At 42.8% G+C, this 18,575-nt stretch overlaps 1 protein-coding gene across 5 annotated transcripts in view; it reads right to left on the bottom strand.

Annotated features, from left to right (window-relative positions):
• Window positions 1-615: 615 nt before the first annotated feature.
• RSPRY1 (ring finger and SPRY domain containing 1) overlaps window positions 616-18,575 on the bottom strand; it is a 39,935-nt gene continuing 21,975 nt past the window's right edge. For all 5 annotated transcript variants that reach the window (XM_048958254.1, XM_048958252.1, XM_048958256.1 and 2 more), the window contains 12 exons: window positions 17,731-17,843; window positions 15,298-15,424; window positions 14,012-14,070; window positions 13,073-13,139; window positions 12,209-12,340; window positions 11,319-11,434; window positions 10,475-10,618; window positions 7,467-7,578; window positions 6,761-6,863; window positions 5,329-5,481; window positions 2,942-3,046; window positions 616-1,634 (listed from right to left, as the gene is read on the bottom strand). In XM_048958254.1, coding sequence (XP_048814211.1) covers window positions 1,538-1,634; window positions 2,942-3,046; window positions 5,329-5,481; window positions 6,761-6,863; window positions 7,467-7,578; window positions 10,475-10,618; window positions 11,319-11,434; window positions 12,209-12,340; window positions 13,073-13,139; window positions 14,012-14,070; window positions 15,298-15,424; window positions 17,731-17,843 — 1,328 coding nt within the window. In that variant the 3' untranslated portion in view covers window positions 616-1,537. The remainder of the gene's footprint in view (window positions 1,635-2,941; window positions 3,047-5,328; window positions 5,482-6,760; window positions 6,864-7,466; window positions 7,579-10,474; window positions 10,619-11,318; window positions 11,435-12,208; window positions 12,341-13,072; window positions 13,140-14,011; window positions 14,071-15,297; window positions 15,425-17,730; window positions 17,844-18,575) is intronic.

The following is an 18,575-nucleotide window of genomic DNA, read 5'->3' as shown; positions in this document are numbered from 1 at the left end:
AATTCAGCACCCTTGAGTTAGGGAAGGCAGGATGTGAGAGGAACTGCTAGACAGCTTGATTCTGTGTGCAGTGCTGTCAGTAGGAAGCAAAAGTACTCAGCATGAGGAAAACATCTCAGCTTTCCTAACAAAGATGGTAAAAGGTTGAGGATAAAATACCTCACAGCGTGAGAATTCACTACAACAGTCTCCACTGCTGAATCGCTGCCAAGAAGTGGGATGGTTATGGTGTAAGTTATGTATGCATTAGTAGAGTTCTACTATATATCCCAATAATTTAAAAGAGCAACCTGTACAAGTCTTGGAAGAGAGTTACACAGCCTCGGTGCAAAATAAGCTCAACTCCACTGACTTTTGTGCTACTTCACCAACTGAACCCTGATTCCTTGTAGAAACCTAACTAAGTGGTCAAAAGCTGCTGCTGAAACACATCCTCAACATACAAATGTCACAAATGTGTAACTCAAGTGGAGCAGACGTTTCCCCCCCTAAGATCCCTACCAAAATACAAAGTGTGGCCCCAAACCTGCTCAGAGCAGGACTGATACATGACAAGCAAGGTGCATTTTTAAGGAGTTACAGAATAAGACTGAACTTGTTACTTGGATAACATTTCCCCCCCCCCTTCAAATACACTGGCCCAGAATTCTTCTCTACGCTTTTAAGTTAGCTCAATATTTTCCAAAGTGAACATAAGCTTCAAAAACAATACTAATTAAAAAAAGATGTCTGTAGATACCTTAAAAAATACCCAGAATATCAAATTAATTCCAGTCCAGCATTATAATTAGTTAAGAATACCTCCCGAAAATGATATCCTCACAAAAAAATGTGGATATTGAAGTTAAAAGCATCAGAAACCTCATGTACTTGAAAATACCACCAGCCTTTGAGTAGTTAAAAACAAATCAGAATTTTCTTTGGAATCACCGAGTTATGAAAACGTGAATTTCTCTACAGTCTCCACACTGTCCTTTCAAATCAGTCTGTGTACAGATCAAGTCTTGGAGCAGTTCAACATCCACTGTTGGAAGATATAGTCTCTGACCAGCAGGAGGCTACATTGAACATTGGCATTCTTGACTTCTGCCCAAAATAGAGGCTTTGGAGCACGAGACTGAGCGGCCCTGCTTTAGGAGAGATTTCCTTTCTGAAATGCATTGTATGTGTACTTCCAGTGCAAATTATTTCAGCACTTGCGACAGGCGAGAAGGAAAAGGGGAGGAAGAGAGAACGCCCTCCTATGCTCTTGCTTGGAGGAACCAATAGCCATAACACACCAAACTACCAGCTTTCCTTACCGTTGAAACCAGTTCCCACTGCTGGCAACCTGAAACAGCTTATTAAAGACTTTTTTTTCTTTTTTTTTTTTTCTTTTTTTTTTTTTTTTTTCTTTTTAAAGATAATCAGCTTACAGTTTAGCATGAAATCTGGCCATGGCTACGGTTCTATGTGCGTAAAGATTGGTTAGAGATGCTTTCCCCTTTCTGTATTGGTTGGAGTTCATTAAAAACAAGTCTGTAGTACTTCACGTGTGTCATGAAATGTGAGAAATCTGTCTGACTCGGGTCTGTATTTCCTGTCGACACAAAGGGCAGGTCTCCAGTTGCAAGGCACACTCCATGCACAGGTCACTGGAGGAGAAAGAACAAGAAAGAAAAGGCCTGGGTTTACAGCATTTACAAATATTTACAAAACAAAAAGAAAAAAAATAAAATAATCAAACGTTCCACAGTTTATTCAGCCTGCTTCAATTAAAAAAAAGCAATCAAGGTTAAGTCTTTCAGTGCAGAGATCAGGAACAGCAAGTCAGGTGTTGTGGGTCCACGCACTTTGAGAGGAGCTCTTGCTGCTCAGCACCTTCACAGAATCACAGAATCACAGAATCACCCGGGTTGGAAGGGACCCCAAGGATCATGTAGTTCCAACCCCCCTGCCTAGCAGGGCCACCAAACATACACATTCAGATCAGGTTGCCCAGGACCCCGTCCAACCTGGCCTTAAACACGTCCAAGGACGGGGCATCCACAACCTCCCTGGGCAGCCCATTCCAGGGCCTAACCACTCTCCTAGTAAAGAACTTCCCCCTAACATCCAACCTAAATCTTCCCTCCTTCAACTTGGATCCATTTCCCCTAGTCCTGCTATTGTCAGCCTTACAGACCTGGAGCTGCTGGTGCAGACTGCCAGGATTACACCTGCACTCTTTATTTCCTCTCAGCACTCGCTCTGGTCTGGAGTAAAGACTGCCAAATTTGACACAGCTTCTTGCTGAGGCACACTGGGTGTCTGCTCTTCTTCTACTTGGAAGCAGTCTTGCCATTGTCTTCCTGCCACAGTGAGTGCTCTAAAGACACTACAGAACTGGACTTCACTGCATTAGCTTCCCAGTAGGCTACTGAGAATCACAGGATGATTAAGGCTGGAAAAGACTTCCAAGAGCATCACATCCAAGCGTCTTGGGCTACTTCAATGTAGGAAAGTACCAGGTGCCAGTATTTATCATGCTGCTGCCCCATTTTTATCTTCTATAGAAATTTGTGACTTCAGATTATCGACTTATTGAACGTTTAATGAATATCTGGGTGTACAATGAGTTTCCTACTGCCCTCACAATATGGATTATGCACGCAGCACCTGTACTAAGCCAGCATTCATCAGCAAAACCTCTGAAACCAAGTTAGACTGCTCTGTTCCTTGCCCAGAGCTAGCATGCTCACAGAGCCACCGTGTAAACCCAGCAAGGTTGGTAGGAAAGGGAGGAAGTCTGTGCTTAACTGCCATCAGACACATCCTTAAAATGATGAGTTATTTCCTTTGTGCTCTGAAGTCAATCAAGATAAGCAGGGACTGCATCTGACCTCAACTAAGATATGCAGACATTGTTTCTTGGTTGACTTCTTCCTATTTGCTTTTTATAAAAAACAAAATTTGTTTTTACCTGTGTCCACACGGCCTGAGTTCTGTGTCTGCTACCTCATCACAGCAAAGCGTGCAGCAGTTCTCTCTGATGCTCACTTGCTTCAGCAAAGCCAGACGCCTGTGTCTGAAGAAAGAGATGTAACCCTCACATTAGTTGGGCTCTGAACTACTTGGGGTACTGCATCAGTACCAACACAACACGTCCTCGTGCTCCTCAACACTGATAAACAGCACAAACAATAAAACTTTAAAACATCCTGAGTTACTCTGAGCAGCCTTTGTTCCCTTGTTGTGGTCTGTCAGAAAGGGATAAAGAGAGTTAGGTTACAGTTCCAGCTCTCACAGCCGAACATTTCCATTAAAGCGTTGTGTTTGTGTATTTTCAAGAGGAAAGCAGCACCATCAAGAAAGCCTGGAAACCCTACAGTGCTGTACTACAGTTCAGAAGAACACAGATTGAAAAGAAAACTGACAGCCCAGTATATGGCAAACAAGGGAAGACAGCACACACCCCCTTCTCTTTGACATATATGTTATACAAAGGAGTCCCTACAGCATTTCAGGAGTAAAAACTGTACAAACACATATCCAATTACATATGTATATATACATAGATGTGACAGATTATAATCATAAGCAATGCTTATATAGAGAGAGGTGAGTGTATGCAGGTAAGTGCACGCATTAAAGAAAATCGTGTTAATTATTATTATGATGAGGAAAGTCCTTTTTGATCAAGCTAGTTTATAAAAAAAAAGTCCATGTGACATTTCAGACTAGCAGGTGATATCAGAGCAAGCTGGCAGAGCTCCCACCTTTGCTGAAATATGACATTTCAGATTTGGAATGCATTTACAAGACCAAGCTGGATGGTGGCAGGGTGCAGTGCCCAGCCCAGGCTAACACTGCATCCACTGTAACCCCACAGGAGTTTATGTTAACCCCAGTGATGGATAACTGGGGTCCTACCTTGGGTCCTAGCCTTTTTTTCCAACTCCCTGTTAGGATCGAAGCTGTCTTGTAGCTGTATGCCAATCATAATCTACTGAACAGTTCAGATGCTGTGAACTAACATCATCCCCTCCACACACAGAGAGGCAGTGTCCAATGCTGAATGGAGCCTTTCAGTGCTATCGCTGGGTAGGCATAGACACAGGAGGTGAATGCCTCCAGGCAGACAGCAACAAGAAGCCAGTTCCCCCTCCTTCTGTACAGCTTTTGTGACAACCAAAGCCTCATTCTTGCAGCTATTGCTTAAGCACTGTGAGGCCAGGGCCACAGTGACACCAGTGCCATCACACCCAGTCATCAGCTCCTTCCAGCACACAGCCACGAGCTAACAAAGTCCTCATCCAGAGCATGAAACTGTTAAGACACCTGCTGTGAAAAAGGGCTGATCGAGAATGACAATTAACAGATCAGCTTAATGAGCTAAATCAGACTCTCACTTAAAAGACCTCCAGTGTCAAGCAGGTGTGAATTTCTCTGGCTACAAGGAAGTGCAAATTGTCTTGCAGGTTGGATTTCATTTCCTCCTTGCATGCACTCAGTTTCACACACCTCAGGCCTTGTGGCTCGGATCCAAGGTTAAGGTAGGTTTTCTATTTTTAAGTAGCATGCTATTCCAGCACATAACTCACTGTAACAACCAGCTAGGTAATCCAAAACCAATCTGCTCTTCTCATGGCTGGGTTACCCACTTCCAACTTGATGAGAAGCAACAAAAGAGCCTCTGAACCACATGCAGAACAGCCTAAAAAGCCATCATTAGACAAAGCTGGAAAGGGACACACACCATCATTCTCCTGTTACTGTGTGTGTGCCAGAAAATTGTGTCATTACCGATGACCTAATCCAGAAAAGCTGTTAGGTTTCAAACCTGCCAACAACACAGGAAGTTCAGGAAGGATTTACCCAAATTTTGCAAATTTTGGTGGATTTAGGTGGCTGAGCACATGGAAATTTGAATGACCTCTGTAGGCAGAATCCACGAAAAGGAGTTAACTCTCACTGCAATCAGAAAAGCCCAACAAGACTTACAGTAATTCAGAACCTGCACACTACCAACATCAAATTAGGTCACTTTTAAATAAGACACACTGTTTAATTACAACTATAGGTCCTCAATCAACCTAATCATTCTTACACAGCACGAGACACTTCTAGTCCAGTTTACTGTGCAACTGGAAATTAGCCTAATATCACAAGGAATTACTTTAATGGTATGTCTGTGTATTTCTGTGGGCTCTATTTGCTATACCTATGATATGATCCTTTTCTAGAAGAGACCTGTGGAGGCATGACCTCAGAAAAGATCACTCTTATAAGCTCTTCTAAGGATAGTGTAAGGCTACACAACTCAGAAGTGAAGTATTTCATTCCTCCGTACTCAGAGGAAAGGATTACCTTGGCAAAATGATCTTCTCCTCTGCTGTCAGGAAGGCATAATCATTAAAGGTACTAAATTTCATTGGTGGTGGGTATTTGAAAGGTTTTGCCCCGAAGTTGAACTCGCATTGTTGGTAAGACATGAAACTCGCTGCAGCAAAAAAGCCAGATCTGCAAGAGGAGGAAGAAACATTGGAGGATGTTACAGCACTGAGAGCTTTCTAGAAGCAATGCTTCATTACAAACAAAAATACACCCTGAACATTTTGTTAAATAGATCTGGTTAAGCTAGCTGGAAGAAAAACCTGTAACACACCCCATGTCAGCTGCTTATGTCGTCCCTTTCGTAGTTCTCAGCCTTGGAATTTACTGTCAGAATTTATCTGAATTTACTCCCCAGTCAACCAATAGAGGCTGCTTGCTTACAACTGGGATTAGTCACACTTACAGTAAGAGCAAATACATACATCTCAACAGCCCACAGCCTGATCCTCTTTACATCAATCAGCTCAGGTCTCTCCTTCAGTAGCAGAAGTGGAAATAACATTTTCCTCCCAAACAACTGTTTGGTGCACCTGCAACACTGACAGCCATTGGGGAGAGCCACGTGCCCTCTGCTCCTGGCTGCTTTATTTGATCAGGCACAAGACAGGCAAACCTGCAAGGCATACAGGTTCCCTACCAGCGAAGCACACCATAAATTCAGGCCTGCGAGCTCCCTTAGCACCATGCCCATCTGTCTCTCCTTGCTCCTGCAGGATTACCCTGGGACAGCTGTCTGCTTCACAGCCACACAGACACCTTATAAAAACACCAGAGCCATCGCCCCTTTCAGTTTTATTTACAGGAAGGCCCCGAGCTGAATCATACTGTAACTGCACAGAAGAACCTGCAAAGTAAGTGCCAGACTCCACATGAAAAGAGAAACAAGCTGAATAGACCAGATATTTTGTAAGACTTTACACTGTGCTGCTCCTGTCTTACTAGCATCTTGAGCTTCGTTTTCATAAGGAAATCTGAATGAAGTGATTAGCACAGTAACGTCCATTTAGAAACTACTGTAGTGTTTAATTAAGCTGCATAGGAAGCCTCTCTCAACTATCATAACAGCTTCCCAGAGCTGAAATGCTGAACTCCTCTGTGACAGTTAGAGGAATCAGTCACATGTTAATTGTAAGAGTTGGAAATATTAGCCTGACACCATCCTGTAATGCAGTCAGAGAGATCCTGCCCTGTATATTCAATACACTGCCCAGGCCCCAGCCCCACTGCAATGCAGCAACTTCATACAGCCTTCAGAATGCACCAATCCACTCGATAACGTTATCTGAGTTGTGACATTTCTAAGCAACTTTCAGCTGGGAATTAACTTTTCAAATGGAATGTTTTTCAGGTAATTAGAACTGTTATCCATACAGGTCACTGTCATTCCCACTGAGCACATACTTACACAGCTGATGAAAAGACTTGCTTCTCGGCAGGCAGCTGGTTTCCATTTAAATAGAAGATCATTTGCTTTTCTTGCAAGTCTAGCAGAAATCCTATTGTGTCTCCTTAAGTGCAAAACAGATATCGTTTAAATCGTTCAATTACACTGCATGCCAATAGCTGAAACAGTTAAATAGAAGCATCGTGTACCTTAGTGAGCTGTCTCACTAAGGGCGAGCACAGCGAAAGAAGTAGAGTGGAACCGGCTGTACTAGCAAAACACAAGGCAATGTGGTCAATACATAAAGTATTTTAGTCTGCCTATGCTGTGCAATGGGATGGAAGGAGAGCTGTTCTCTCCCCACCTGCCTCTCCCTGGCTGTTCTGCAATTACTGAAGATACCCTCAGAACACATACTTGCTAACTTCCTAATATGCTTGTGCCAACCTTGGGAGAAATTTGTAATAGAAAAGGCAGCACAGAGAGCAGTTATCCAACTACACTCTACACGTATTGCACAACAAGAGCATGGTGCCCACTTTGCATCCTTCAAGCACTACTAGGAAAGCACAGTAATTATTAAACACTTCACATCATTAGGATTAGGCAGTAACTATTTCAGTCACACCTGCTAACAAGCTATGATGCCTGCAAAAGGAAGAACCCTGTGCAGAAACCCAGCTAGGATAAACAGCAAATTCAGATAGCCTGAATATAGTTTGAATACCTTCTTTCCAGCAGGGATGGGAATGTGGTTTACTTCTGGCATTGTACCAAATCAGCTGCCGGCAGCCATCGTAAGCACAGGAATACTCATCATCTCCAATGCCATAACCTTCCTTTAGGAAAAGGAGAAGCATTTCAGCCTGCAGCCATTCCTCAGAGAAATCAGCTAAAGCATTCAAACTGAACCACTCCTCCCAGAGCAAGATGGGATCCCTCCACCACCATCTCTGTTTTTCAAGAGCCTCGGCTTTGTTTTCACATCAGAATGAGTTTGTTGGAGAGCAAAGAGGAATAAAAGAAAGGGATATCCTCCCCAAACTGCTTTTCAGTCTCTGTGAGCTATTTTCTCTGCCTGTCTATTTAAATATCTCAAGTCCAGTAGCTGAATAGCTATCTTCCCTTCTATCTTCCCTTCTTGAAGCTTACAAAGTCAACACAGGCACACAACCTCTCTCTTATCTGGAGGTCGGCCTTGTAACAGACACCCACCCCATTCCCAAGAGTGACCAGAACACACAGCACACAGACAGATATCAGTCCCATGGACCTTCACTGAACGTGCTGCATGTTCTGTCCCTCTCAGTGTCAACCTCCCTCTGTTTGAAAGGAGTCCCAAGCAAGCACAAGTTTCAGAGCAGCAGATGAATCCAATACACAGGGGAGTCCCTACATGAAATCCAGAGGCATTTTGGAAGACAGCTTCCTTATGTGGTTGGTCTGCAGAGCAAACACCAGCCAGGGTCTGATTACATAAGGAGTCCCAATTAAAGTTAACCTCTGCTCATGAATGTTTCATGTCATATTCAGGATCAGTTTTTTGTTTTGTTATACATACAGAACATAAAGAGCATGTGGCTTCTCTGATGCGTGCTCACAAGATAATTTCTTTACGTTCCAGACAGAAGCCTGATGAACTTATATGCCAGCAGCATTCACTCACCAGCAAAACAACCATAGCAACAGAGAACCCAGCTCAGATATGACAGCTTCTGTTTCCTTGTACAGGAAAGAGACAAAGCTGCATCCACACCAAGCACCTTAACAGTAAGTGGGGAAAAAAATCTTTTAAACCTCTTAACATTCTGAAGGCAGACACGCTGCCTTTCACTTCAAACAGTTCCCATTACACTCAACAACAACAATGCCTGTGCTTAGGACAGGTCTGTAGGGTTTGGCTGTTTTTGTTGTTGCTTGGTTAAGTAAATTTAAAACAGCACTCAATGCCATGCTAGAACTGGGGGACTGGACTTTGGACGTGATACAGACACACATACATGTACCAGCAGAAGACAATGCTATTTACACCACTAAAAAGTGCAGAAAGAACATAGGAAGATTCAAGGTAGATGGTGAGAAAGGCCACACTCCATTCCCATGTGTTTCTTGCCACTGATGTTTCCATTCACCTCACATCTATTTGGCCTACCTTCATTTTAGCGTCTGCATTTGACACAGCTGTAGAATAACTTCCCATAATGATCAGAAATGAGCAGATTTAACTGCTCACCTCTATATTCAAAATAAGTAAACACTTCTCCTGAAGGAAATGCCAAGTGGGATCAGAAAACCATGTAATGACAACTATGAAGTTTACCTGGATTACAGCTATATTTCTTGTCAAACTCAGCCAGTAGGAATGTCAACTTAAAGTCTCAGCCCTGTCTTCCCATTCCAGTCAGCAGCAGTAAGCTGCATCATCTAAGCCTTCTGTATTGAATTTTTAACTTGTGCTTTGATGAACTTGACAATGGCTAACTTTGGAAGGCTGATAACGTGGGAAGTTCCTTCTAAGCTGAAGCAGACAAGTTTGTTGGGTAGCAGCCACTACACTTTCTCAGCATTATGAAAATAGAGAAGCAAATACACTACAGCATATTGAGCTTGACAGCCATCCACTTTTACCATGAATATTTAAGGAGAAAGAGGACCCAGTTCCATCTCCACTAACATTAGCAGAGGTTTTTCTCTGACTGTAGGTCTGGACAGCATGTTTGCCAGCACTTAAGTATGATGTGCCATGTAAGAGCACAACTTTAAAAATTAAATACTGAAAAGAATATCTAGAATAAGATACCAAGCTAGCTGGAGAATAAAAGAAACTGTAAATAAGCAAGTGTACTTATTCTATATTATCAGAACAAAGGCAAAAATGCAGAGAATTCAGTCTTTCTGTAATTCTTATGTTTAATCAAAAAAGCTGCCACATTCCTGAACTGCATCACATCCCAAAATCACCTGAAAAAAATATTTCCCTAGTGAAAATTAACAGAACAGGAATATAAATACAAAGGGAGCCTACAAACAGGAGGGGAGCCAGCTCTTTACAAGGGCAGATAACAGCAGGACAAGGGGAAATGGTTTGAAGTTGAGGGAGGGGAGATTGAGGTTGGATGTCAGGGGGAAGTTCTGTACTATGAGAGTGGTGAGGTGCTGGAACAGCTGCCCAGAGAGGCTGTGATGCCCCGTCCACCCCTGGAGGTGTTCAAGGCCAGGTTGGATGGGGCCCTGGGCAGCCTGGTTAAATGTGGAGGTTGGTGGCCCTGCCCTTCTATGGTTCTATGATTCTATGCTAAAGAGAGAAATCAAATGGCTGTTTGATGACCTGCACAAAAACGAGTGCATGATAACCTACCAGATCTTAGCAAGCAATTGTTTACTTCACAGAAAACACTGACAGAAACCACTGCTGTTACCTGAAGACTAAAGAGTTCCCAAGAAGAGCATAAAGCACAAGACACAAACCATTTCCCTGTAACACACAGGCAATGGCAAGTAGATACGCTGTCACTGCTAGCAATTATGAAATATTTGTGTGACCAGTGTCAGTGTGTTGCAATGACAACCCTGCCCTTCCTTGTACTGCTTGCATCAATAAAAAACAGCTCTGCAAAAGTAGAGGAAAATTAAGTGAAAGGTGTAAGTGCCCATTTACTGCCACAGAATAATCAGAGTTATTTTCCTGTGCGTTGAGAAGTACACGATTGGCTGGATGACACTGCATGTACTCACATGATTGAGGAATTTACTGTCTTTGGTAGCCCATCCTATTTGCATCACTCCCGAAGTAATGACTGTAACTTCATAGTACCAAACTCCAGAGTCAACGCAGAACGTACATCTGACGCTTTCAAAAGAGGAGGCATCACACCGAGCCTGCCAAAACCAAGACAGAAGTTAATCTGCTGCAAAACAAGCATTTCAACAAACTCCTTTCCTCCCGCCCCCCCTTTGGATGAAGTTTCTTGCACGTAAGAATACACAGGCACAGTGTTAGAGGCAATACAATTTCACAGTGCCATGGGTAACAGTCACACCCTAACCGCTGAGTAGGCAAGGCTGAAATGTGGTCAGTGATAAGAGAAGGCAGGAAGTCAAGGACTGATGGAATCAATTTTAAATACTTAGAGGTAACCAAGACAGGAAGACCTAATGTCACTGGCTGTCAGCTAGCTCTTACTACAAGAGCCAAGGTGGTCAACCTTACTTTTATTCTTTATAGGCGAATTTTCATGTAACAGAGGAAATGAAACGAAACATGGCTGAGATAAGAATCCTGCTTCTATAAGTGCCTCAGGATCAGGCAATACAAGCACAGGGATCACAGTAGTAAACAGTTTTAGTTGAAACTAAAATTTCAGTGGCTCTGGGCAGCCTGGTCTGGTGGTTGGTGACCCTGCCCATGGCAGGAGGGATGAAACTAGGTGATCTTTGAAGTCCTTCTCAGGCTGTTCTATGATTCCATGAGGCAGTTTTAATTAAAAAATGAGCTGTAAGTGCTCTGCTCCCCATTCTGAATATAGGCATTGCTTTACTTTTTCTTTCTCCAGTTGAAACCATGAAATGACATCCTTACCTCTAATCCATGTGGTGATATCTTCAGGTATTCACTGACATCATTGCTGTTTAGCATAGCCCTGATGTTGGTCAAGTCAACCTTCTCATATGTAAACTGCCTGCCTTCTTTTAAAACTGCAAAATAAAATTAGTTCAAGTGACTGCTACAGCAAAGCTTCGTTTGGAACAATTCAAGTAGCAAAATAATAATAATAATCATCATCATAATCATCATTCTTTTTAGGATCCAGTTCACTTCTGGCATAAATGAATGAAATACTGGCATTCTGCCTGCATGAAACAGCACCTCTTGCAATAAACGTTCTCTAAACAGCAGAACCTGATAGATAACTCTGTCTAGAGCTCCTTCAGCCTAAGTATTCCTTTCAAGAAATCCACAGGCAAACAAAAGGCATGCAGGTTTATACCAAGATGCCAACTGTTTCAGGGTTTACCACTGTATGTATATATTCAGTAGGACAGGGCTTTCTCAATTCATCACATGTGGCAAAGTACTGTGGGGACAGAAAACATACAAAGAGTTTTCTACTCTCTCAGTTTCAAGTGGGTGAAGAACTTGAGCCGAGCCAAAGCAGCTCTTCCCCTTTTCACGTGGGAGGATCTGAAGCATTTATCTTACCAGGCAGCAAATTGCTGACACGTAGACATTAACTTACAAATCAAGATCTTATCTTAGGGCTACTTCTTATTTCCCTAATTTGCTACAACACTTGGCCAGACGTTTACTAAACAACCACCATTGGCCTACCATACACTGACTGGAGCCCCTTAAGCCCAAGAAGCCTGTTTTCCCAAATTTAACCAAAGGACATTAGAAACTACCAAGTCCTCAAACCTCTTTCCTCGGAGGATTGCCACGAAACGAATCCATCCCTTTGCTATACCTACACAGATTGTCTAAACTCCACTGGGCACAGAATCCAACCTGGCGTTTCAAATAGTCTGGGTGATCTGTCCATTTCTCTAGCAGGATCAGTTGGTCACTGATGCGGGATTCAGAAACTGTCATTTTATTTTCACCTGCAATTTGAGAGCAAAAAAAAAGAGGGAGAAACTCCTATAAACCAACAATACGTTTAGATAAAGAAGTAGCACTGCACAAACACAGTAGGAACAGAAAACAACAGCAAAAAAACAACCCAACATACCAACTTTACATCCCAGCATTAAGTTCCACTCCCAAACTAACCTTGCAATCAGATACAGCAACTGCCTGCACAGAGTCAGACCAAAGACAATCAAACAGTGGCTGTTCTCCATCTTAATACAGATTTCCCCCCCCCCCCCCCCCCCCCAGTAACAAAGGTTTCCTATTGTAACTCTTTATGATGCCATTGCTTGTTGAGAAGCACTGAGTTCCAGCAAAACTCTGAGGGCTTTGTGGGTGGGGGTGTCATTCAAGCAATAAATGCTTTTCCTGCCTGCACGCACCCAACCATTGCTGCTCTGAATCTCTTGGATACACGTTTATTTCAGTGACAACAGCCTCGTGCCATAAGACTTTATAAGACTCTATTCCAACTGATGAGCTCCGCACTGAGCTTCTGCAAACAGCTCAAGGGTTCTGAGGGGTTGCACTAACACAGTAAATATTCCCTCCTGCTTCTAAGTGCACCAATATTTCTCTGCCACATTTCGTATCATTTCAGTCCTTCTTACTTACAAGAAATGTGACCTGATGAAGCAAATGACAACCACACGCCGCAGAAGCTGTAATGTTACTGTTAAGAGCAGCACTGGGCTGATACTTACTTGTTTGTGCAAACTTCTCCAGGGCAATTAGTGCAAATAGCATCACTGTCGGATGGGACTGGAAATTCTAAACATGAGCAGTAAGAACAGTCAGTAAGCACGTGATACAGGTGGGTAGGAAGAGCTCTCTGTCTCCAAATGCCTTAGGCTGAAAGTCACCTAACCCCTCCTTCTGCCAACAGTTGGCTCGAGCAGATCAGGATGCTTTGGCCTGTGAACTTCTGAGAATCTCTAAGGGTGGAGCTCAATTTATTCTATCAGCTAGGAACACCAACAAACCACACTCAAACAGGATGCATGAATTTTCTCCCTGCCCTCCAAGAGGTCATAGCAAATAGCTTGAAGTCAACCAAGCAGGCCACTCAGACCAATTCTTCACAATGGCCTCTCTTCATCTCACAGCAGTCCCACAACTGTGCCACTGAGCTCACAAGTGGAATCAGAACTGACTTTTAGCATTGACTTGAGAGCACTGAATAGAAACTTGACCTTTCTAGAGCAAAGGACAGAACTGCTTCTCCAAAAGCAAACAAACAAAAACCCCCTCTCAGCTTTCTGACAGGCTTCCATGAAGCCTCCTTCTTTTAACTTACTGTAAAAACAAACTAAGAACATAAAGAGGAAGATGAGGGTCTTAAGAGCAAAGAAAGTAATCCAAAATAATTATTGCAGAGGAAGAAAAAAAAGTTTGCACTTGACAACAAAAAACAGAGGAATAGTGATGAGAAGCCCTCTGTATCACATGCAGCAAGGTTTGGTTACTTCAAATATCTTCTTAAAACCAGGAGATGGGAACAGCAGAGTCTCGTGTATTTTAGGGGATATTTTCACTGGGACTTTCTGAACATTATCAGTATTCACCAATCAACCCAGACTTCTCACACAAAGCTGTTCTCATCACAACAAATGGATACATACTAAAGGATTGAAGGCACTTACCAAGCTGTGAAGTAAATATTCCAATATGCCTGGGCTGAGTAAGCCTATACTTGCAGGACCTGTAAAAATATTGGAAGTTAGATCCATCCATGGGAACTATCATACATCCACCACTGCTTAGAAGTGTAATACAGAGCAGAAGAGTCTGACTGCCCTTTAATTGCAGAGGGAAAGTATGAATCATCGAATGCCTTGCATGGGAAGGGACCCCAAGGATCACCAAGTTCCAACCCCCTGGCCACAGGCAGGGCCACAAACCTCCATAGAGGCTGAAGACTCACTATCTCCATTTACCAGCAGCTCTAAATAAGCCAAACCAGGGGTCTAATACAACCTGTTTGATTGTGAGCTATACAGTTTGCAGCAGCATCATGACAAGTAGTCAATTAAAGAAACTACCCTAAAATACTGCCTGTTCATCCAGGAGAGATGCAAGGGAACTTGAACTCTGAAAAGCCGTGGTGGATTCCACCACAGCATGAACAGATTTGCTGTCTGAGCTGCTGCAATTAGCAGGCACTGGGTCTCGTTACAACTTACTGTAATGAGAAGGTAGAAATATTACAGTGCAATATGTTTCCTGCTCTTTTTCTCTCCTTCAACAGACACAGTGAAATTATATTTTTAATAACAGGCAGGTGACACCAGACAATCACTTTTTCTCCATTTCCCTTTCCTCAGAATGGGAGCTCAACACTAAATACAAAGCCCAACAGCAGGAATTAAAACTTAACCATCAGTTTCCAACAGGGCACTTAGGGAGCTTAAGAAGTTTGGTATGAAAAGTCACCTTAAAATGGAAGTCCAACAGTGATCTTTTAAGTAGCACAGCAGAGAAAATCTTTCCAGCTAGGTACAACAGAACAGCATGCATTTAGCAGAAACAGCATCTCTCTTCTGTCCTTCTACCCAGCCTCTAAGTTAATACTCCTGCCTATTAACTACGGAACCACATGCTCACATAACTCTGAAATAAGACTAATTACCAATGCTAAGACCACATACTGTAAGCATGAACACAGATTCACAAACGTGTGTCAAACTGCTAACCAACCAACCGACCAAGGAATTTAAGTATCTGGGATTTGAAGTGACTCATTCAGATCCAAACTGGTGACTGAATCTGTTCAACGTTTTAATCCAAGAGTGGAAGGGGTCACACCTGTGAGACAAAGCATCCACTCCATGCAGAACATTGCTCAGTTCTAAGAAAACTCAAGTTGTTTGGACTGGGGGTGAAAGGCAGAGGTACTCAGCAAGCTTCCAGAACAATCCCTTGGCTTTACCTGCTAATTTCTCAGCTAAACAGCCCAGCACCGCAGTTGTATTCCGATGTTTAGCAGGATGGCAAGCATCATGACAAGCAGCAGCTCCACTTAAGTTTAATATTTCAGTCAGCTTTTGTAATGCATCCTGCAAAAGAAAATCAGAAGTCTCTTCAGCGTGAGATACACAGTTTTCCCCCAGCTCAATATGTTACTTGGTGGAGTCACTGTCCCTGGAGGCATTCAACCAAAGGTACAGATGTGGCACTGAGGAATATGGTTTAGCAGGCACTACTGGTGGTAGGCAGATGGTTGGGCTAGGTGGTCTTAGAGGCCTTTTCCAATCTTGGTGATACAATGTAGAAGTAATATGTCACAATCACAGGATCTACTAAGACCAGACAGCACAGGATGGTTCTGTTTTATTAAAAAAATAACAAAGAACAGATGGGAAGAGAAGCTCAATGTATCCAAGGTCTGCAGTTTCACAATTACCACCAGTCTGTTGGTCTTTGTTACCATCTACACCTTCTAGGCTCAGACAAGTGAGCCACCTGCAGCAAGAGGAATTCAACGCTAGGAAAAGGCAAGACAACACCAGTGATATCTATGGCTGTATCAGTTTAGGGTGCTGCCAGCTTTGCAAGATGTCCTAAAGGGCTTCCTCCACATCATGCGATTTTCTGTAGTCACACCTATTTAAGAAATAGCAAGAAAGGAAATAAATAGAAAATGCTGTGCTTTGACTTGCTCCATTCAAGCAGTACAGCATGGACAAAATGCAAGACAGGTTTAGATGGTATCCCTCATTTTCAGGGTAGTCAGGGGTTAATCTAGAGCCAAGTGATCCAACAAAGATCTCTGCCCTCCAGGATTTCTAAGTTCCCCTAACTTTCCAGACTTCATGAAAATTTCAGCTGATTCAAATATAAACTACATCATCTCAGGCTGGGATCTAATTAAAATAGAACTTCTCATACTGAAGTCATCAGCAGGCCTTTTGAAGAAAAAATAGCACTGCTGAAGTTGGATGCTTATTTGCTGTTCAAACAGCAGTCTGAGCCATGCTTAAATCAATTTGCTGCACTAGAGTCTGAAATTTGTACAGAGATAAGACTGAAAAGCAGCTATTCTCCTAAAACAAATACCACAAAAGCAGTGCTGATGAACAGGACTGACATGAAGTGGAAAGAATGGTGAGGGCAGAAAGGATGACTGAGCCAGAGACTCAAGATGGAAAAACCTAAAATTAGCCTCTTGCCATACCCTGCACTGCCTTTAGATATTATTAAAACCTTCAGAGACATCAACTACGTTGAGTTAAATGAAGACTTTATAGGCTGAACGGCTTACTGTGCTGCCATTTCAACTTTATGGACTTCACAGCCCACCGTAACAAAAACCAGCCTACTGTTCTCCAGCTGCAGCAGGAGCTGGGCACTGACTTAAATCCCTGAAGACCAAATACTTAAACTTATTCTGAATATGGAAAACAACAACAACGACTTTAATGGGCTGCACATGACCTGTAGATCCCACAGCTGCAACTCCCTGCACTTTGCTGTGCTGTAAAGAACTGCAATAGGGAAAAAGCCTCTGAGCAACCCCAGGAGGAAGTATCTCACTGCCTCTTACAGTCAACTATTTAGCAGGCAATTGCACTGTGACTTTTGAAACACAGGTCACCTGATGACTCAGGAAGTTGTACAGCTGGAAAAAAAAAAAACCACAACAGAAATTCTTCACGTGGAGCAGAGGTCTGCATTTCCCTCATTAAAGTGTTTGTACCAGCACAGCATGAATGCTGCAGATTGTATTTCCATCCAGGGCCAGTTTAATGGTCAGTAAAGAGAGTGCTCAGATTTGCCAAAACTGTATATAGGTATTAAACAGTTAAAGTGTTGTTTCTTCAACTCAGGATGCCCAGTTGCACTGCATTCCTTACGTGCAGGGAAGAAACAAACTAAGTAGTGAGTGGTGCATATGCAGCTTTCAGATATTAGAGGAAAAAAAACCAAAACACCCGCAGATGTTCACTGCAGAGCATGCATACTGCATGGTAAAGAATGGCCCGGGTTGAAAAGGACCACAATGATCATCTGCTTCCAACCCCCTGCTCTGTGCAGGTCACCAACCAGCAGCCCAGGCTGCCCAGAGCCACATCCAGCCTGGCCTCGAATGCCTGCAGGGAGAAGAGAGCAATGGAAGCAGCTAAGGTCCAAAGTCTCCTTGTTCTTCCCCAGAAAGCTGTGTTTTTTCATCTTCTACTACACTGCTTCTAGTGTTAAGTAGTGATTAGACGCCAGGTCACCAAAAATGACTCCAAGTTACAAGTTACACCCATTTCTGAGCAGTTAACTGTCCTGCATAACCAAAGAAACCCACCCAGCAACTATCATGGCAACCAGGGCCAACTGAAATTCAGCTGCAGATAAACACAGTGTTTCAACTTACTTTTGTTGGCAGTGGGCATTCATCGAGTAGCAGCGTTATGACGGCCGGTCCCAGCGGATCCTCTAGTGGAATAACTCTAATTAAAGACTGGACAACTTCCAGCCAACCTTCATCTGTCAACCACAAAAGAGAAGTCATGTTTAGAATTAGCACGGTGATCCAAGAGTTCAAAATACATCAGCAGTGGAAATGTAGGTTTTCAATCATTTCAATGACTCGGTGAGCTCATAGGCACGAGGGAAAATAATCCATATGTTTTAAATTTTATATCTATGCCTTAAGTTTGTAGCTTGGAAGTCTAATTTCAAGGAATAATAGCAAACATTGGTATTGTTTGGAGAACAGTCCTGCCCAGGCCAGAGCATATTCCAGGAAGGAACCCTCCTAAGCACTTGGTTCCAGCATCCTAACTCAAGAGCTCAGTGTTCAGTGCTATAGTTGAACACACTGCACTCATAACCATGCTGAAAGAAATATGCCTGGCCAGAAAGAAAGCATCCTACCTGCTCTGCAAATAACGTGGACCTCAGAACAAGTGTATTAGCTTCTCCCATGCCTCCCATGGCCTTCTAAACAAACTCTGATTACACAGGGAAAGAGAATAGGTAGGAGGCTTTGTCTGCTCATTAATGTGAATCAATTAGATGTTAACCAACTACTAAAAGAGTGAGCAATTTGGATTTACAAGAAGAGTTGCCTGAGAAGTAAAAATAAAGATAATTGCATCTGCATACAAGTGAGGTTGGAAGCTTTGTGCTCCCATCCACAATGGCAAGTAAACCTAAATAACACTTCTGATCTTAGAATTTGTTAGTACATTACTCCAAAACACATTGTACTGAATT

The sequence above is a fragment of the Lagopus muta genome, chromosome 12 (genome assembly GCF_023343835.1).
Source record: "Lagopus muta isolate bLagMut1 chromosome 12, bLagMut1 primary, whole genome shotgun sequence".
Classification (NCBI taxonomy): Eukaryota; Metazoa; Chordata; class Aves; order Galliformes; family Phasianidae; genus Lagopus; species Lagopus muta.
This window is presented reverse-complemented; position numbering and strand designations above follow the sequence as displayed.